We start from the raw sequence: 22,064 nt of genomic DNA, 5'->3' as shown, positions 1-22,064 counted from the left end.
CACCAATTTGTGCCCACCCTATTCCCAAAGGTTTAGATCCAGTAGCAATGTTAGAAACAAGTAAGCAAAACTCTCTGAGCACTTAAAACAAAAGCAAGCAACACCAGTAACAGGATTCTAATTTTCTCATCCACTGGGTGTTCGCTGGATATTTTTCCGGGTTGAAACCCTTTCAGTGTTTTTGGACGCCAGCCATGGTGGTCCTTGCCTCACCGTGCAATTCTGAGATGAGTAGAGCTATCGACACGACCCTCAAAAAGTACCTGGTCTGAAACGGCAGAGTTCTTTGTGTTCCCTGGTTCTTCTCCAAGCTAATTGAAAAAAAAAACCCTCCACAGACCCTGGGGAGTTGGGCAACTACTGCCCAGCCTCTAATACTCGCTGTAGGCACCATTGGGGGGAAAACAGAGTATCTGGACCCATTCCAGCCCAGGTTCAGGAAATCAGCCCTGAGTGCTCACTGGAAGGACAGATGGTGAAGCTGAGGCTCCAATACTTTGGCCACCTCATGAGAAGAGAAGACTCCCTGGAAAAGACCCTGATGCTGGGAAAGATGGAGGGCGCAAGGAGAAGGGGACCACAGAGGACGGGGTGGTTGGGGAGTGTTCTCGAAGCTGCTAACATGAGTTTGACCAAACTGCGGAAGGCAGTGGAAGACAGGAGTGCCTGGCGTGCTCTGGCCCATGGGGTCACGAAGAGTTGGACACGACTAAACGACTAAACAACAACAACAACAACCCCTGACAGATGACTTCCTTCATGGGAGAGATGGGAGGAATCAGTGAAACTGCATTCAGGGCCAGCCCACCCATGAGGCAAGGGGACGTGACTGCCTCAGGCGGCAGGATCCACAGGGTCACCAGACCCTGATGTAGATGTTTATCTACATTATCTATTTATGATCCTTAAGATCCTTATTTATACCTTCACTCATCTCATCTTCCCCGGTGGCGAGAAGGGAGAAGCACCATTTTGTGGTTTGCCTCAGGTACCCAAAAGTCCTGGGCTGGTCCTGACCATACAGCTGTCTCTTAACTGCCCAGAAATCAGCTAAAGGGACACAGTTACTTTTACCGTGACCTGATTATTATGGGCTTGTGGGAACAAAGAGCCAGGCTTTTTCACTAGTGGCACCAGTGTTGCGGAATGCCCTCCCTCCTAAAATAAGAGAGCCCCCACCAGCCTCCTGAAGGGAAACCTGGTTTTTTAAAAAAATGTTTTAATTATTCTGCTTTTTGGTTGTTTGTATTATTGTATATTTTAATTAAGGCTGTTTTAATGTCCCAGTGGAATTGTTAGTGTGCATTTCAATTATGTCTTGGCAGTGGCGTAGCGTGGGTTGTCAGAACCCGGGGCAAGGCAAGTAATTTGCACCCCTAACATGTGGATTTGCGCCCCCTAACCTGTGGATTTGCGCCCCCTAACCCTAACCCCCAGATGTTGTGCCCGGTGCGGCCGGCCCCCCTGCACCCCCCACGCTACGCCACTGTGTCTTGGAATTGTTAGTGTGCATTTCAATTATGTCTTGATTTTATAGCTGTAAACCACTTAGGAACATATTTAGGCATATTAGGTCAAGGGAACCCCTGACAGTCAAGTCCAGTCCCAAACGACTCTGGGGTTGCGGCGCTCATCTTGCTTTACAGGCCAAGGGAGCCTGCGTTTGTCCGCTCTGCAGACAGTTTTTCCAGGTTATGTGGCCAGCATGACTAAGCCGCTTCTGGCGCAACGGAACACCAACACCAGAGCATGGGAACGCCGTTTACCTTCCCATCATTACCTTCCCTATTAATCTACTTGCACTTTTGGGCATGCTTTCGAACTGCTAGGTTGGCAGGAGCTGGGACCGAGCAACGGGAGCTCACCCCGTCACGGGGATTCGGACCGCCAACCTTTTGATCGGCAAGCCCAAGAGGCTCAGTGGTTTAGACCACAGCGCCACCCGCGTCCTTGGGCATATTAGCAGGATATAAATTACTATATAATAACAACAGCTCGCATCAGCTCCAACCAGCATGCTAACTATGGCTGCTGGAAGTTGCAGTCCAAAAACATCTGGAAGACTCCAGTTTGATACGGAAAGTTGACAAAGTTTTGCTGGATAACTTCTCTGCGTTGCTGTTTGCAGATGGGGAAGTGTCCAGAAGCCAGAAAGGAGTTTCTTTTTTTATATATATATAAATATTTATTGAATTTTCCAATTTTATACAAACACAAAAAGAAAAGGAAAAAGAAAAATATTAAAAACAAATCAATTTCGATAACAGTTTTTCAATAACATGTTTCTTTGACTTCCTCATACCTCCCCTTCTTGTTTTCTAGTTCAAATTGTTAATCCAGCAAATCCTAATCTCTTAACATTCCTTTTAACTAACACCTTATTTTCCAATCAACTTTTTAAATTTTATGACTTAAACAATATTTATACCAATTCATTTTACCATAACAGCTAGAGACCACATAAGTTCAATCCAGCATCTTTCAGAGTTCATTAATTTTGCAGTATTTCTGTAAATAGTCCTTAAATTTCTTCCAATCTTCTTCTGCCGACTCTTCTCCCTGGTCGCGGATTCTGCCGGTCATTTCTGCCAGTCCCATACAGTCAATCAACTTCATCTGCCATTCTTCCAGAGTGGGTAGATCTTGCGTCTTCCAGTGCTTTGCTATAAGTATTCTTGCTGCCGTTGTAGCATACATAAAGAAAGTTCTGTCCTTCTTTGGCACCAAATGGCCGACTATGCCCAAGAGACAAGCCTCTGGTTTCTTCAGGAAGGTATATTTAAATACCTTTTTCATTTCATTATAGATCATTTCCCAGAAAGCCTGGGAACGGAGTTTCATAGCTGGGCATCAAAGAGGGGATTTTAGCAGGTGTGGCAAAGTGCCATGCAGCAGGCACCTGCTGGGAAACCCAGGATGAAAAGCACAAAAGCTCTGTCCTGTTTGGTAGCTGGCCACCCTGCACCCAAGGCCAGGGCTAGGGTTTCTGGTCGAAGTCAGCCCTAGTCATTTTGTTGCCTGAGGCAAAGGACAAGAACCACGCCCCCAATCTTACCTACAGAAGCCAGCAGGACTGGCAGCTGAATCTTGCTTCTTCAGCCCTGGCAAGGAAAACAGGGGGCTAAGCTTAGTGGGGAGGGTGTAGGGCAGGCTGTGTGGCACATACGGCTCTGCCCTCCAACCAGTGGCGTAGCGTGGGGAGTGCAGGGGGGCCGGCCGCACCGAGCGCAACATCTGGGGGGCGTGCGCTCGCACTCGAGTGCTAAAATCCATGGGTTAGGGGGCGCAAATTACTTGCCTTGCCCCGGGTGCTGACAACCCACGCTACGCCACTGCCTCCAACAGACTTAGGGAGACTGAGGGGTCTGCCAATGCACTACCCCAGCAGCTGATGCCTGAGGTAGACTCCTCACTCCACCGATTGCTAAAAGCCTGCCCTGTTTTTGTTCTGGTTGTCAGCCTTGGGTGCCTTGCAGTGTTGCCTGAAGAGGACGATGCCTCTGAGCATGTACAGAGCTAGTTTCCCCTCACCCTGAAGCAGTTATTTGTGAAACCTATTGGGAGACGGGGCAACTTAGAGAATGTGCATTTCAGGCAGTCCACCACCGTATCTCCAAAGCTCATTGCTCTCTGTTCCAAATAATCCTGGAAACTGTAGTTTCCTTGTTTGTTTTGGATCATGCTTCATGCGTGTGGAGCCTATTCCACAAACCTGATGCAGCAATAAATTTACTAATCTTTAAAGTGCCACCAGTTTGCTGCTTCTGGTGATAACAGTGACCTATTATAGGGTGGCGCTGAGAGCCAGGGCAAAGGCAAGGGTCGTGGGCACATGAAGCACACTCCGAGCGCTCACTTTCCCTTGGAGCAAGTGCTTTGTAGTTGTACACACCCTCGTGCCATAGCATTTAAGTAAATTGGCAGCTACAGTCTGCACTGTTGTTAAACACAGGTTGACATCTTTACAAAATAGTGTGCATTGGTGCGATCTACTCCCCTTCCCCTCAGTTAGCATTTCCCAAGCGCTGGTATAATAATAACATCATCATCAACAACAACAACAATAACAACAAAAATAATACTTATTGTTATTGTTTGTTTGTTTATTATACCTTACCCATCTGGCTGGGTTTCCCAAGCCACTCCGGACAGCTCCCAAAAGAATATTAAAAACACGATAAAACATCAAATATTAAAAACCTCCCTAAACAGGGCTGCCTTCAGATGTCTTCTAAAAATCAGATAGTTGTTTATTTCCTTGACATCTGATGGGAGGGTGTTCCACAGGGCGGGCGCCACCACTGAGAAGGCCCTCTGCCTGATTCCCTGCAACCTCACTTACGCAGTGAGGGAACTGCCAGAAGGCCCTTGGAGCTGGAACTCAGTGTCCGGGCTGAATGATGGGGGTGGAGACGCTCCTTCAGGCATACTGGACTGAGGCCCTTTAGGGCTTTAAAGGTCAGCACCAACACTTTGAATTGTGTTCGGAAACATACTGGGAGCCAATGTAGGTCTTTCAAGACTGGTGTTATGTGGTCTCGGCGGTCGCTCCCAGTCACCAGTCTAGCTGCCGCATTCTGGATTAGTTGCAGTTTCCGGGTCACCTTCAAAGGTAGTCCCACGTAGAGCGCATTGCAGTAGTCCAAGCGAGAGACAGTCCAAATGGTAGAAGTGATGTCTCTCCCCAGTGAGGTCCACTGGGCGCTTTTACCGGCATCTGTTATGCAATAGGCCATGGGTAGGCAAACTAAGGCCCAGGGGCTGGATCCGGCCCAATCACCTTCTAAATCCGGCCCACGGACGGTCCGGGAATCAGCGTGTTTTTACACGAGTAGAATGTGTGCTTTTATTTAAAATGCATCTCTGGGTTATTTGTCGGGCATAGGAATTTGTCGTCCCCCCCCCCAAAAAAAATATAGCCCGGCCCCCCCACAAGGTCTGAGGGATAGTGGACCGGCACCCTCCTGAAAAAGTTTGCTGACCCCTGCAATAAGCTAAAAAACTTACCTGCTCCTTCAGAGGGAGCTGCCTACTAACAGTGTCTCAGTCTTGTACAGTGTGCACATGATGCATGCGCAATGAGATTGCAATTGTGGATGTAGGACCGCCAGTGATTTCTGCAACTGACATCATTTCACGCTTGTAAAAATATCATGTCCGTCATGTCCAAATGTGGCATCCAGAGGGCTGCCCTAGCAAGGATTTGGGGAGGAGTAAAAAGCTGAGAGTGTGCAAACCACATTCTGTGCGCTTTCAGAACACAGGCAACCTCTGTGGACAATCTCTTCCCCTATGTGGTGATCCAGGAGGGATGAGAGCACAGAGTGTGTAAGTGCTTTGAGTCACATAAGGTCACACAGTGACAGCATTTGGTGTCTGCCTGATGTTTGCACAAGGCAAGTTTAGATGGACTGAGAGAGACGCCTAATTTTTAATCTTCTTCTTTGGCGATCACTCTTAGCTGAGTAAGATTGCCTTCCATAAACACGGTTTTAACAGAGAGTTCGTAAGTGACTGTGGAGGCCAATTCTGGATCCATACGTCCTCCCACAGTGGGGACATAGGTTTCTGGGCAGGAGTTGATCACAGTGAGGGTTTGCCAAACGTGCCTTCCTCTTAGCTTGTTTCTCCCTTTCACCCTGAGTTCGAGCGTCTTTACAGCCTGTTATGTACTGAGTTGAATAGGATCCAAAAGGCAGCAATCTGATTGGTCCTAGAACAATAGGATTCAGAATGCAGCAGTCTGATTGGTCCTAGAACGATAGGATTCAGAATGCAGCAGTCTGATTGGTCCTAGAACAATAGGGTCCAAAATGCAGCAGTCTGACTGGTCCACAGGAGCCACCCAATCCAGCTTCAGGTGGAAGGGAATCCGCAACCTGATTGGCCTACAGGTGAATCCCGGAATTAGCCAATCCCGTGGGGCCCATTGTGTAAATAATGTATATAAAGCAGACATTCTGGGGGAACTTCCATTCCTCCTCACCACTAGGAGCTGAATAAAGACCATGAAATCCACTCTCGACTCCGAGTATATTTCAAAGCCCATGGCACCTTTGGTAAAGGCTGTTCTCCCACTGGGGCACTCGCAGGCCACTGTTTCCCAGTTGTTGGTGTTTATACTACATATTTTTAGATTAGCCTTGAGAGAGTCTTTAAACCTCTTTGGTGACCACCAGCATTACGCTTTCCATTTTTAAGTTCGGAATAGAGTAGTTGCTTTGGAAGACGATAATCGGGCACACACACAACATGACCAGTCCCACAAAGTTGTCATAAGGGCAATATTAGCACAAAGAAAGCAGAGACACAGAGTGAGCGGCAAAGGACTCCCTTAAATGCAGTCTGTATTTTTCTTTCCACAGCGGATGACCACTCCCTACACATCCGTGAGGTGTCCCTTAACCTTCCACCCCTGGGCTGAGTGAACAAAGAGAGGGAAATCAGTTGGCCAAGAGAGGCCACTGGCGCTTGACATCTGCAGTTTGTTAAGGGTGGCACCACAGCATCTATAAAATAGTTCAGTCCCTATGATGAGTGTCACAAACACCTCCCTAAATGTAAGTTATGAATGTGAAGTCTATGAGCATTAACATCCACACCGCACAAACTAGTTACTCTATTGTGTACACGGAACACCGTGAAAGCCACCAGGGCCCAAGCATTGCTCTAACTGATCATCGACCTCCCCCCGTCCCTCTTTCTGACTTCCAAACATAATTACTTTACCACATGGTATTTAACACCTATAAAACTGGCCAAAATGTATACATCTATAAAACATCTGTTGGAGACGGCACTATGAGCCACGTGTGGCAGAACTGCAAAAAAATCAGGGATTTTCAGGAAACAATATATAATGAACTTTAAAAAATGTTTAAATGTTCTTTCCCTAAGAAGTCTGAAGCCTTCCTGCTGGGCATAATGAGCAATGGAATTCCAAAAAGGGTAAGGAAAATTTTAATGTACGCAATAGCAGCAGCAAGGATTTTAATTGCAAAGGTATGGAAAGGAGATTCTACTCCCTCAAAATTAGACTGGCAGAATACAATGTTAGAATATGCAGAGCTAGCAAGATTGACAACAAGATTCCGAGACCACACAGATCAAATATTTAATAGAGTGTGGAATATTTACAGAGAATATTTAAAAGAACATTGTAATGATCTAAATTCTTTGGCAGGCCTGGATTGATTTCTGCATGAAATAAGATAACTTTACAAAAACAACGCAATCGAACAACCTAGGAGAGATAAAGCTTAGAACGCAGTTGTTATGTAATTTAGAAATCACAATGGGGGGATTGGAAGTTATGTTAGAATTCGTGGCGTGTGAACTCAATCGTTTCTCCTTTTTGTAACGAGTGTTGATATTGGATGGCCTTTTGTTGATTGTTGTGTATTGTTTTGCATTTGTTTTGTTTTTAAAACCAATAAAGCATTTAATAAAAAAATAAACTTGCAGTATCCCTTTTCCCTTTTCCATAATCTTCCCTGTCGCTATACTTTGAAGCAACTTTGTGCATTGCGTTGGTTCCTGTCATCTTGCAAACCCTCCTCCAAGCGTGAGTCAGATGAGTTGCACAGATGTGCAGAGATGCCCCCGGGGCTGCTTGTCCCCTGTCTGATTTTGCACGCGGGAGACACACAGAGAGAGCCAGTGTCTCGCTTCCAGAGGCGTTCCCCTCTCTTCCCTCTGCCCTGGCTACCCATTTCAAGCTGCCTCTTTGATTTCACAACCCGGCAGACAGAAACGACTCGGAAATTGCCAATCCAAAGGCCGGCTGGGCCTTGTAAAAGTTGGAAGGGCTGCGGAGGAGAACGTTCCTCTGCTGCCAGGCAGGGTGACCCGAGGTGGCTGCCCCGAGGTTACAGGGTCCCGGTGCCTCCAAATGGGTGTGGGAGCAAGGGAGGAGAACTGAGCCTCACTGAAGCAAAGCCCCTGGGAGCCAGGCTTGCTCCTGGATCTCATTTTTCACATGTCGGCCGCACTCTCAACCACCAGCCCTGTCGGAGGAAAGGAGGCGCTTCCTGTTATTTCGATTCAAATCTCAAGCTGGTCAGGAGGAAACAGGCAGCTGTGCTGAGAGTGGCAGGGTGTACCAAGATGGATGGCCGGTGTCTGCCCTTGCTGCTGCTTCTGGTGGTCTTTACAGGTGAGTAGCACTTCAGGGTGGCCGTCGGGTGGGAAGCAGAAAGCTTCTGCTCAGCAGCCGAGAGGGGCTTGGGTTCTCAGAGCTGTGGAGAACAGAGATAATCTCCATCCTCAACAGGTTGTCTGCCGTAGAGAGATGGGTATCCCTTCTGAGAGTCTCCGCAGGTCAGCTAGAGTTCTCAGAGTCTTTGTCTCAGATCCTGCTTTTTGTCTGAATTTGATTTCTTAGCTCTTGTCCTGGCTCTGAGGTAGCTTCTGGACTCTCTGCGTAGACACAGACTCACCCTTGTTTCTCAGGCATGATTTGTCCTGCTTTCATGCTGTCTTCCAGTGCTTTTTCTGGCCAGGTTCATCGCAGTCTCAGTAGGGCTAGTCAAAAGTAATATTATGTCCCAGAGATCTAGGCAGCGCTTTTTTTCTGGGGGAGACGCAGGGGTACACATACCCCTAAACATTTTGTAAATCTAAGTTTGGCCTCATTGAGGGGCAGTATTTCAATATGAGTAGGAAAATAAGAGTACCCCTAAACATTTTTTTTAAAGAAGAAAAAAAAGCACTGGGTCTACATAACCCCCACTGTCATTTTCTTCCCCTCTCACTCCAGCTTTGCTGGCATTTCTGACTCCCCAAATACTCAGCCCAGCCACTTTCAGGTACAGGAGCTTTGGGAGAATTTGCCCCTCTGATCTTCTCTGAGGCAAGAGGCAAGAGGCAATTTCTTTCTGTGTTATTAAATATTTGGGCGACTTCCTCCGTTTTCCAAGTTGAGGCTTACAGCGACTTCTCTAGGGAAACAGCACTCCTGTGGTGAACTGTTTTTGCAGGGCTATCTCACCTCTACGGATTTATCATTTCTTACATTTATATCTTGCCTTTCCTCCAAGAAGCTGAAGGCAATGTGCATGGTTGTCCTCTCTCCCTGTATCTCAGCCTCATAACTAGGACTTGGGGATATATTGATAAGGTAAAGTAAAGGTAAAGGTACCCCTGCCCGTACGGGCCAGTCGTGTCCGACTCGGGGGTTGCGCGCCCATCTCGCTTAAGAGGCCGGGGGCCAGCGCTGTCCGAAGACACTTCCGGGTCACGTGGCCAGCATGACAAGCTGCATGTGGCGAGCCAGCGCAGCACACGGAAACGCCATTTACCTTCCCGCTAGTAAGCGGTCCCTATTTATCTACTTGCACCCGGGGGTGCTTTCGAACTGCTAGGTTGGGACCGAGCAACGGGGCGCAACAGAGCGCACCCCGCCGCGGGGATTCGAACCGCCGACCTGACAATAGGCAAGTCCTAGGCACTGAGGTTTTACCCACAGCGCCACCCGCGTCCCAATATATTGATAACTAGGACTGGGGAATATATTGATATATCGCCCCAAATCGGTTTCAAGTCCACATCATGATATTGGCTTCATAATTTTTGGCCAGGCAATATATTGTGAATCATGATTTTGTGTGTGTGTATGTGTGTGTGCACGCACCATGCAAATGTCACAATGCGGGGGAAACCCCGAAACCAGCCAATGCCTCTACATAGCTCCACCCTTATTTTAGACATTGTAATATAACAGTACAGTGGTACCTCTGGTTGCGAACGGGATCCGTTCTGGAGGCCCATTCACAACCTGAAATGAATGCAACCCATGTCTGCGCATGCACAGGTCGCGATTCACCACTTCTGCGCATGCGCGTGATGTCATTTTGCGCGTCTGCGCATGCACGAGCGGCAAAACCCGGAAGTAACCCTTTCCGGTACTTCTGGGTCGCCGTGGGATGCAACCTGAAAACGCGCAACCTGAAGCAAACGTAACATGAGGTATGACTGTATACTGTGGTACCTCAGGTTACAAACCTCTCAGGTTACGAACACTTTGGGTTAGAGACTCTGCAAACCCGGAAGTAGTACCTCGGGTTAAGAACTTTACCTCAGGATGAGAACAAAAATCGTGTGGCGGTGGCAGGAGGCCCCATTAGCTAAAGTGGTACCTCAGGTTAAGAACGGTTTCAGGTTAAGAATGGACCTCCAGAACGAATTAAGTACTTAACCATAGGTACCACTGTATCACGCAGTTTAGCTGGTGATCTATCGCGATGTTGAAAACCAGATTATCGCCCAGCCCAACTCATAACAACCGTGTGAGGTAGATTAGACTGAAACATTGTGAGTGGCCCAGTGCCACCCAGTGCATATTATGATTGAGTGGAGACCTGGATTTTCCCAGTCCTTAATCAACAGCTCTAACCACTACACCATGCAGCCTTCCTTCAAGTGCCTTCATGAGGGCATTCCTGACGGGGGTTTCGCCTGCCTGCTGCAAGCCAGTTCAGCTTCAGGTGGGCACTGAACATTCCTAGAATTACAGCGCTGAAGGGGCCAGATCCCTTCTGTTGCCAGGTATGGCTGCCCACCCGATTTCTCTCAGAGATCAACTCACATGATCTAAACTACAGCGTGCCACAAGAGCAGGTGGAATACAGAAAGAGGTGCTTTGCAGAAAAAGTGACTATCGAGCAAATCTGCCCGGAATGGCACAAGAAAGTGATTCCAGCTATACGCCACAAGGAAACGCAAGTAGGCTCACAGCCCAAACAGAACCCGGTCAAGAAAATGTCGCCCCAGGCTGCGTACGTACTATGCCTTTAAAGGGCATTCAAACCACAGTCTTTCCCTCAAAGAATTCTGGGCACTGTAATCCCTGAGCTGCATTTCCCAGAAACCCCTGAACAAACTACAGGGCCCAGAATTCCTCAAGGGGCAAAAAAGGTGCTTTGAATGCACAATAAAGATATTGTGTGTACACAGCTACAGTCTCAAATGTGGCAGCTAGAAATTCGTTTATTTAAAAGCATTTATATTGTTGCATATCAGCCCAATAGGTGCAAGACCCCAGGGGTTCGAAGCACTTACCCAGGTCTCGGATTCCTTGGAATGAGGGACAGCGGAGACTGCAGTGTCTTTCTGATATATGGTTTATTTGCACATCTGTACAACCTGAGCCTATGATGGATAGGCTCACAGCATGAACACCCCAGAGGGTCTTGCTTCCCCCTTAGCCACAGCCTTGGATTCAAGCAGAAATCAGGCCTGGCTCTCACTCTCCGGCTTCTGCCAGAAGCCTGCTTCCATCCCTGGTCTGGCCTTTATTCTTCTCACTACCAGCCGGGTGAAAGAGGGGGCCCACCCATTTGCCCTCTGGCACAGAGCAGTTTCCTTTCTTATACCAATGACTTAGGGACATTACCAAGAAGCTGGCCTGGCAACTTCAACAATGGAATCAAAAGTAATTATAGAATTGTAGAGTTGGAAGGGGCCACAAGGATCATCTATGTCAGGGGTGGCCAACTCCCAGAAATCTCCATGAGACATTATCAAAAGCCTTTTTGGCATCAATTAAGACGAAGGCTGCCTGGGTTCATGTCTAGATATTCTATGGCATCTATCACCAATCTCATATTATCCCGCATCCTCCTCCCAGGAGGCTGCGATCTACCATCAGAATTAAAAACTGGCAGTGGGGGGGGGGAGTTTTGGGGGGTTCAGCTCGGTTGTTGAACTTTTTTTAGGGAGGAGAAAAGCCCCTTTTGGGAGGGGGCAGCTCAAGGTTGTTGCGCTTTTTTTAGGGAGGGGAGAACCCCGTTTTGGGGGTGTTAAAGGCAAGGGGCAAAGGGGTAAAGTCACTCACAAAAAGATTGCTGTGGATGAAAACAGCAGCACAGAGAAAACTTTTTCTTCCCTTTCAAAGATCAAACAACAATGGAGAGCAGGGCGAGGGGACGGGGTAGGAGTCAGTTTTAGCAAAGCGAAGGAAGGGGAGCCAGAGATCAGCTGCGATCTACCAAAACCTTGCGGGGATCTACCAGTAGATCGCGATCGACCTGTTGGACATCCCTGATCTATGTCCAACTGCCTGCAATGCAGGAATATTTTGCCCAACGTGGGGTTTGAACCAACAACTGTAAGAATAGCCCCTCTTGTCCAGAGGTTGCATTATTAACAATTTACGATGGAGTGGAAGGTTTGCAGGCTATGAAGGACTTGCTCACAAATTTACTGACAGCTGCACGAATTATTATAGCCAGGAAGTGGAAGGGGCAAGCAGAATATAAAATGGAAGAATGGTATAAAGAGGTGTTGGAGATAGCTATTAATGACAAATTAACACGTGCCATTAAGGTAAGACGGGGAATATACAGGACAAATGATTTCGAGGAGATATGGAAGGTGTTTGTAGAATCTGTACTGTTAAAATGGAAAGGGGTCAAACCATCGCAAGAGGTGTTAAAATTTTGGGAGTTTGGATAGTTACAATGGAATGGCCTCGGTGGTGGGGTGCGCATTTTTATTCTCATTTATTTATGATTATTACATATATATATATATATATATATATATATATATATATATATATATATAAATAAAGAGTCTCTGTTGCTGGATCCAGGAATTTTGAGGGACTCAGAAATATAGCCTAACACCCACCTCCTGCAAAAAAACCAAACTCACAACTATATATTGATATTTCAAAAATCTCAGAGCGGTAGACATGGCTCAGTGTAAACACAACTCATTTACAGAGTCACCACAGTTCACATTGATTTTTGTACACGATGCCCTGTCCCTGGCTGTAGCAGCTTCTTAAACTCCAGAGGAAGTAAGTGAAGGAGGAAACCTTCCTGTTCTAGCAGGCTACAAAGCATTGGCTAAGTACATGCTTATTGGGGGGGGGGGGGGAGAGCTTCAGGAAAGGGACATTTAGAAGGCAGGAAGGAGTGCTTAACTCTTTCCCACCTTGCCAATGCTGTGCTCCAAATGTCTAGCCTGTTTGCTGGAATACCAGACATGTTTGTCCTGAACCCAATTCCGTTCCCTCAATGGTTCCAGAGCATAGCTGTCAACTTACAGATTTGAAAATAAGGGATCAGCAGCCAAAATAAGGGATTTTCAGAGCACAGGTATGTTCAACTTCTGAGCCCCTCCAAGCCAAAGGCAGAAAGCCCAGCCAGCAGCCAAACGAAGCCTCAAGCGGTGGTTCCCACAGTGCAGCAACCTAGCAAAGGGGATGCAGCAAGGAAAACCACCGTCACCTCTCCGCTAAGAAGCGCTGAGCAAAGGCGAGTCCCCAGGCAACGCGGCCGATTTGATTGGCACAAGGCATGCAAGCTCCACCCCCCCAGTCGTTGTTAGACTCCTTATTGGGTGAGCAACGCAGCCAAGCAACACAGTTGGAGCCTCCCTCCTCCCTGGCCGGCAGGGAGGGAGGGAGAGGAGCTGCTTCCTTTGAAGCCCGGGAAATTTAAGGAACATCATCAATAAGGGACAGCAGTGGGACATGGCGCTGGGATAAGGGACTTTCCCGCCAAATAAGGGACGGTTGACAGCTATGTTCCAGAGGGACTGTTCCAAAATATCCACTTGTCCCCACTCTTCTTGCATTCCTTCTGCTCTCTCTTTCTCACCTGCAGTGGCCATCAGGCTCGATGCTCATAATGGGACCACAGAAGCTCCTGGCAACGCCAGCGTCTCTCTCGAAGGAAGACCAAATGCTACATTTCTGGGCCCCGAAATGAAGCTGAGCCTGGACGATGGTGAGATGATAGCAAAGCCCAGAAATTCTGATGCCTCTGAGTATGTACAGACCGCCTTTTCTTCCCTCTAGACACATCGTGACATGCACTTTGTTATGGGGACGCTTTGGGTCAGAACATTGGCTCCTTGAGTCCTCTTGTCTGAGAAAGGCCTTTCCTGAGGTGCATGACCATCACCAACCCTCTAGTTGAAGGGGCTTGTGGGAAACTGGGGCTTGTAGGAACTGGCGTCTAACAACATCTGGAAGGCCACAGGTTCCCCACTTCTGGCCTAAGTTTGAAAATGAGCTCCTGAGGTCACCTCTGCTTTCAGCACCAATCCAAAAGTATCCCCAGTATACAAACCTGGCCGTTTGCATCTCAAAACAGAAAACATTGTTTGGTGCACCAAAACAGGGCCAGCCCACACATGAGACAAGATGAGGCAACCGCCTCAGGCGGCAGGATTCACAGTGTCGGCACACCCCAATGTAGATCTTTATTCCCCCTTTGCTCCTAATGCATATGTTCACTCACCTCTGATTCCATGGCAGGGAGGGAGATGGCATTTGCGTTCACCTCAGGCGCCTAAAAATGTCTTGGGCCGGCCCTGATCCACTCTTTCTCACGGCCCCTACATTCCCCAGAACTACTCCAACCTGAAGCAACTGTCCCAGGCTGCAGTAAAAAAATTGGAACCTCACCTTTTTTCCCAGTGGTTCCCATTGAACGAACCTGTGCATAGCAGCCAAATACTAGAGACTGAGGTCCCTTTGCCCCCCCATAAAATATTTGAGGGGGCTGGGCGACCCCAAGTCAGTGGGCATTACCATTCAAATGGTGTGTGCGTGGTGCATCTTGTGACTTATTATGCGGGGTGTGGCTTATCTGCCCCCCCCCAAATATTTTATTCAGAACCTGCGATTCGCTTTGGGAAACCCTGCAGCCATAACTGTTTCCATACACCTGCCATTGCGAGCCACTTTGAGAAGAGACAAGTGAAAATGTTGACTCAGTGCTGTCCTGAATAATTGCTGTGCTATTTGATTTGATGAGGACGCGGGTGGCGCTGTGGGTTAAACCACAGAGCCTAGGACTTGCCGATCAGAAGGTCGGCGGTTCGAATCCCTGCGACGGGGTGAGCTCCCGTTGCTCAGACCCTGCTCCTGCCAACCTAGCAGTTCGAAAGCACGTCAAAGTGCAAGTAGATAAATAGGTACCGCTCCGGCGGGAAGGTAAACGGTATTTCCGTGCGCTGCTCTGGTTCGCCAGAAGCAGCTTGGTCATGCTGGCCACATGGCCCAGAAGCTGTACGCCGGCTCCCTCGGCCAATAAAGCGAGATGAGCGCTGCAACTCCAGAGCCGGTCACGACTGGACCTAATGGTCAGGGGTCCCTTTACCTTTACCTTTACTTTTATTTGATTTGATAGATAAACAAATGACTGCCTGTTTTTTTTGAGGTCAGATCTGAGATGGGGGTGTCCTCCTTGCCTGTGGCATGTACCTCAGAAGGCAGAATGTTAGTTATATTCTCACTCGTTGGCCCATGTGCAGATTTCTTCACAATTCCTCCTTTCCACCGCTGGGTTTCAGTATCACACGACACAGCCAGACCCCTGCTTCCTCCACCGCTACCCTTACCATGCTGCGTCACACACACTCATTATGCTTTGCTTCCCCCCCTCTAGTTTACAGTATCCTCGTGGCAGATTGCTGGAGAGACTTTGAGAAGCAGATGGCCAACATCACAGAGGAGCACTGGTGTGAGTGGATGGTCATTAGAAGGTAATGAAGAACGGAGCTTTTCCACTGGGTAAGGGGTGGTTGAGAATGGTAAACAAAAGTTGTGCCAGTTTCTTTTGGGGGTCAAATAAGGAATATGAAATTCTGGAGTTACGACGCTCAGATGTTGACTCTGCCACAATTCATAAAGAAATTTTGAGATGTATCGATAACAGTCTTAAGGCCAAAATCAAATGTTACATGCTGTTTATCTGAACAGCAATAATAATGATGATGATGATGATGATGCTATTTAGACTGTAGTCTAAACCACTGAGCCTCTTGGGCTTGCAGATCAGAAGGTTGGCGGTTCAAATCCCTGCAACCGGGTGAGCTCCCATTGCTCTGCCCCAGCTCCTGCCAACCTAGGAGTTCGAAAGCACACCAGTGCAAGTAGATAAATAGGTACCGCTTTGGCGGGAAGGTAAACGGCTTTTCCGTGCGCTCTGGTTTCCGTCACGGTGTCCCGTTGCGCCAAAAGCGGTTTAGTCATGCTGGCCATATGACAGCTCTTCAGCAAAAGAACTCATTCAAACAGAGGGCAATAGATGACTGACCCCTGTAAAGTCAGACACATGACCACCCCAAATGCAGAATGTGGCTCAAAATCCTTCTGCAATGCGCAAGGTTTCTACAGCAGGGAAGCTGGTGAGAAATGTGGGCAGACATTTTACTATGAAGTTTTTAACAATTATTATTATTATTATTATTATTATTATTATTATTATTATTAATATTTCTACCCCACCCATCTGGCTGTATTTCCCCAGCCACTCTGGGTGGCTCCCAACAGAACACCAGTAACAGTAATAAAAAAGCAACAACACCAAGCATTAAAAACTTACTTAAACAGGGCTGCCTTCAGATATCTTCTAAAAGTTTGGTAGTTTGTTTTTCTCTTTGACATCTGGTGGGAAGGCGTTCCACAGGGCGGGCGCCACCACGGAGAAGGCCCTCTGCCCTGTAACTTGGCTTCTCGCAGTGAGGGAACCGCCAGAAGGCCCTCGGAGCTGGACCTCAGTGTCCGGGCTGAACGATGGGGGTGGAGACGCTCCTTCAGGTATACTTTTATTGAGATCTTCACGACAGAATAAGAGAAAAACAAACTAATCTACAAGAAATAATAGAAAGGGAACTAAATGAAGAAGAAAAGAGAAAGAAAACTACACCAGTCCTCTCTCACTGCGGCATCTTAACTTTTATCCCATGCATAAACAGGTGAGCCCTCCTAGCTCTCACCTGGGACCGTTCTCCTCCTCACAGCCTCTCACCTGTGAGGTCTCCCCTTCCCCGCCTTTCACACAGGGTCCTTCCACCTGTGAAGGTAGACATTTTAATAGCCACTTAGAAAGGTTGTAAAGGTAAAGGGACCCCTGACCATTAGGTATACAACCCTGCTATACAACCTTTAGAAGACATCTGAAGGCAGCCTTTTATAGCAAAGGTTTTTTCAACATTTAATGTTTTATTATGTTTTTATATATGTTGGAAGGCACCCAGAGTGGTTGGGGCAGCACAGTCAGGTGGGCAGGGTATAAACAATAAAATGATGATGATGATGATGATGATGATGATGATGGAATAAAAAGGTAAAGGGACCCCTGACCATTAGGTCCAGTCGTGACCAACTCTGGGGTTGCGGTGCTCATCTCGCTTTACTGGCCGAGGGAGACGGCGTACAGCTTCCGGGTCATGTGGCCAGCAGGACTAAGCCGCTTCTGGCGAACCAGAGCAGCGCAGGAAACGCCGTTTACCTTCCCGCCGGAGCAGTACCTATTTATCTACTTGCACTTGGACGTGCTTTCGAACTGCTAGGTTGGCAGGAGCAGGGACCGAGCAACGGGAGCTCACTCTGTCGCGGGGATTTGAACCACTGACCTTCTGATCGGCAAGTCCTAGGCTCTGTGGTTTAACCCACAGCACCACCCTTTAGAAAGGTTATAGTGCAAGGTTTCTTCCTGAGGGTTAAGAGCACAGCTTCCCCCAGTTTCTACTGTATCTAATGCTCCAAATCCTGAATTTCTCCCTCTGTTGATCAACTCCACAGGCCATACAATGAATTGCGGGAGTGCCTGGAAAAATGGGCCGAACGCCTGAAGTACGGTTACCCCAACACCTTGGCTCACAACTACATCACGTATGGCCACAGGATGTACTTCCTCAACTGCAGCGTGCGCAACGCCCTGCAGGACCCCCCGGATGACATTTTGCTGCCTCTGATCATCACCCCGATCTGTCTCATCCCTTTCTTGGTAACCCTGGTTGTTCTGAAGAGCAAGGATGGCGAAATGAAATTCTGAGTCCCCGGCCTTCGAGTAGCCGGGGTCCACGTGGTCCAGCGGCTTGCAACGCCATCACATCCTCCTCTCTTTCTTCCCATGGGATTGGGCCCTTCTACTCTGACACCACACCCTGGGATGAGCCACTGTGCCGGAGGCTGAATCTGAAGACTTTGAACAGGGAAAGTATTGGGGCGTTTTACGAGTTGTTACTAAAGGGAGGAGGCACAGAAAGGCAAACCCCTGAACCTTTTGTCATTGAAGCAAACGCCCAACTTAAGCAGCTTTTTTTCCCTTTTTTCTTTAGATCTTTATTGAAACTTAACATATATACATAATAACCAAAATCCCCAATGATTCCCTCACATAAAATATAATATCTAAATTACAACAGCTGCATAATTATACACCACCCACCCACCCTCTTCTTCCCCCAACAGCAATTCGACTTCTTTATATTTCTTTCTACCTTTTTTTCCTTGCATTCTGTAATAAATTATTTTTGTTAAATTCTGATTTCCCCTTCTTTCTTTCTTTGTTTTGTTATTGCTTACATTTTTTATTCTAAGCCTATTAACACGTCATTTTTAGAACACTATTTTGACATATAATCTCCGAAATACTTCCACTCCATTCTTATCGTCTGATTTGATTGATATCTTATAATTGAAGTTAATTTTGCCAATTCTATATACCGTACTCACTTAATTTACAAATCCACTCTTCCTTTGTTGGTATGTCCTGAGATTTCCATTTAGCTGTGATTCTGCATTTCAGGGGGTTGGACTAGATGACCCTTGGGGTCCCAACTCTACAATTCTGTGATAAACCATGACAGTTAAAAGATTATACAATAGATGTGAGCAGACCAAGTTAGGCCTCCTCCTTTCACGTAGCAAAGCTCCATACAGCCTCCTCCCCTCTCTGCTGCTCTCGAAGTGAATGAAGTTTCTATTGATGCCATAAACCAATAAAGCTGTGTATTTACATACAAGATATGGGTTCAGGGTCCTTCTTCTCCCTCCCTTATTTATTAGATCGACACTGTTGCAGCATTACTACGGCAGCCGCAAGGCTCTGTGCTCAGTGCGACCAAACCAGTCGCGCTCCCATAAATTTGCCTTTGCGCGCCTAAAGCCAAAATCACATACAGTCTTTTTTATGCTTTATTGATTTTAAAAACAAAACAAGTCAACAAAAACAATCCGAAATCGATCCATATTACAAAAAAAGAAGATTTAGATTCATACATAACTAATTCCAACATGACTTCCAATCACCCCATTGTGGTTCCTAAATTCCATTTTCGACTGCGCACTTTCCTTTATCTCTCCTCAGTTATTTCAGTTGTACAGTGGTACCTCAGGTTACATACACTTCAGGTTACATACGTTTCAGGTTACAGACTCCACTAACCCAGAAATAGTACCTCGGGTTAGGAACTTTGCTTCAGGATAAGAACAGAAATTGTGCTCCGGAGCCGCAGCAGCAGCGGGAGGCCCCATTAGCTAAATTGGTGCTTCAGGTTAAGAACAGTTTCAGGTTAAGAATGGACCTCCAGAACGAATTAAGTACTTAACCCGAGGTACCACTGTATTGGTTTTGTGAGATATTCTTATTTCATGCAGAAGTCAAGCCACAAAACCGCATATCGTCACAACACATTGGATTCAATGGCAGGTGGGATGGCTTAAGTCTTTTTTCCCCATGATGCCCACCCTCTTTTTATTTTTTATTTTTTGTCAAGTGTGTACAACTGAATGTACACATTAAATATGTGTATGTTGTGGACTCTATTTATCACCTGTCTGTCTGTCTGTCTGTCTGTCTGTCTGTCTGTCTGTCTCTCTTTGTGTCCATCTGTCTGTCTGTCTATCTGTACACACACACACACAAAGTTGACAAAGTAAACCAGGAAGTTTTCTCCCTTCATCACCACTAGCTATATTGCAAATGTTTCCACTCAGGGCCTCCATGTTCATATGCTCCTCTCAGTGTGTGCATAATAGGAGGGAGGAACGCACACACTGAAGCTGCCTTCTCTGGCTCTCTGCTCCCTTTGTCTTTCATTTTTCCAGCGGATGGGTGGTGTTTCCCTTCCTTCCTTCCTCGCTGGGGCATGGAATCATATTGGCTTGTTTCACTGCCCGCCCCAGCAGTATGGATGCCGAGGGAAATTGCACAATCAGCCGTGCGAGAAAAAGAAAACAAAACACCACCGTGGAGAGAGGAGAAGAGACGGGTCATGATTCATCTCCCTCCCAAGAGCACCCTGAAAGTGCAAACAGAAACACCGTACATTTAAAGCATCCTTCCTGGGAACTGTAGCTTGTTAAATGTGATGGGAATTGTAGTTCTGTGAGGGCTTGTCACAGGAAACTCCCCCCCCCCAATCATTCAGTTTGTACAAACTTGACACACACACTCACTCACTCACTCACTCACTCACTCACTCACACTCACACACTACATATGCTACGCTTCTGTTATAAATTCATAGAAAATCAACCATACATCGGATCTGCACCGTTCCACTTTTATTTTACTCCATGAAGGAAGGATTACAAAATGGGGAAGGTTTGATACAGGGCAGCCATAATCCCTTGAACATACCAGCACATCCACAGGAGCCCTGCCCAGTTGCTATGCCAACCCTGGTGGTCCTAGACAGAAGACCATCAAGGTCACAAAGAACTTGCATATAGGAGTGGATTCAGCACTAACTGGAACAAAGGACAATGGTCAGCTCTTCCCTCTGGGGGCAGGAAACTGCAAACTCCCCTTTGTCACCTGGAAAGTAATCATGGGGAGGGGGGAAAGGAGGAACCAGCCAGGTGACAAGATACTCGGGTTACCTCCACAACTCCTCCCTCAACCCCTCCTTTTTGTGATGTAGTCTTAGGGGTGTAGTTTGGGGGATTAGTAACTAATAAAAGTTGGGGTCTTCTTTTGTCCTGGGCTTCCATTTTGCTTCATCTTGTTGCAGGTGGGAGTCCTGTCGCGACAGTATCCCATAAAGGCCAAGCCTACAGGCTGCTGTTTTGCTCCAAGTTATCCTGGTTGGTGTCTTTGTTATTGTCCAAGGGAGCCCTCGGATTTCTCCGTTAACAGGCTAAACTACAGACCACACAATTATTTCCCCCCTCTCTCTTTTTGGTAGGGGAGAGGGGGAGATGCATGATGTGCACTGAGCCTTGGAGGGGAGGGAATTGAGTAAGCGCTGACAGAATGTGACAATGAAAGGTGGGGCACCAAAGGAACTGAAAGGAAGGGAGACATTTCTCTAAAATTACACACTGTCATGTGGTGGGGATGACTGTCCTTTGCTAGGAGCGTCGTGGGAGCTTTGCACTAGGCGACTGTGAAAGTTGGAAGAGACACACCGACTGTCGGGAAAGGGGAATCTCCTCAGCCACGAAATATCGTGCTCATACAAGTCGACAAGCCTGCATCAGTTTGAGGAAATATACAGTATATCAATTTCCTACCATATGGGTGCAGAATCCTTCTCAGCCTGAAGTTCACATTCTATTCTGGGTAGTGTTTTGAGGGCCACAGCCCTGTGGAGAGCAGGGCCGGGAACAAAAGTGGATGGAGTAATAATTTTTAAATTTGTAATAATAATGTAATAATAATTATTTAATATTTATAACCCCCCCATCTGGCTGGGTTTCCCCAACCACTCTGAGCCATAATGTAATAAAAAAGCAAAAAAAATCAAACATTAAAAACTTCCCTAAATTTATCTTTATACAGTAGACTTCTTTCTTTCTTTCTTTCTTTCTTTCTTTCTTTCTTTCTTTCTTTCTTTCTTTCAACGTTTATTTAGTTTTCCAAAATTTACATACTTTACCATCAACATTACATTTAATTTATCCATTGACTTCCCATTCCACCCCCACTGTTCTATGTTTATCTTTTAATGCTGAATATTTTAACTTACAACACTCCATGTATACATCATGAGCTATTAGCCTGAATGTCTTTCTACTGTTCCTCACATCTCAAATCCTGCCCATGTTTTCATGGAATTATAATAGTTCTTTAGATATTCTACAAAAGGTTTCCAATCCTCAAATAATGTTTTGTCATTTTGATGCCTAAATTTTGCTGTTAGCTTTGCCTGTTCAGCATACTCCATCATTTTCATAAGCCATTCTTCCTTCGTGGGAATCTCATCCTGTTTCTAGTTTTGAGCATACAATATTCTTGCTGCTGTCATTGCACCCATAAATAAATTAACCAACTTTTTTCTGTATATCTGTTTCCATAAGCCTCAGAGAAAAG

At 46.8% G+C, this 22,064-nt stretch overlaps 1 protein-coding gene across 1 annotated transcript; it reads left to right on the top strand.

Moving 5' to 3' along the window:
- Nucleotides 1-7,713: 7,713 nt before the first annotated feature.
- RAMP2 (receptor activity modifying protein 2) lies at nt 7,714-18,054 on the top strand. The gene is made up of 4 exons (XM_083583451.1): nt 7,714-8,155; nt 13,614-13,736; nt 15,405-15,501; nt 17,546-18,054. Exons 1-4 carry the CDS (start codon nt 8,107-8,109, stop codon nt 17,796-17,798), a joined length of 522 nt encoding a protein of 173 aa, XP_083439577.1. The 5' UTR covers nt 7,714-8,106; the 3' UTR covers nt 17,799-18,054.
- The last annotated feature ends 4,010 nt before the right edge of the window (nt 18,055-22,064 follow it).

Source organism: Podarcis filfolensis, assembly GCF_964270895.1.
Source record: "Podarcis filfolensis genome assembly, chromosome: 13".
NCBI classification, from domain to species: Eukaryota; Metazoa; Chordata; class Lepidosauria; order Squamata; family Lacertidae; genus Podarcis; species Podarcis filfolensis.
This window is presented reverse-complemented; position numbering and strand designations above follow the sequence as displayed.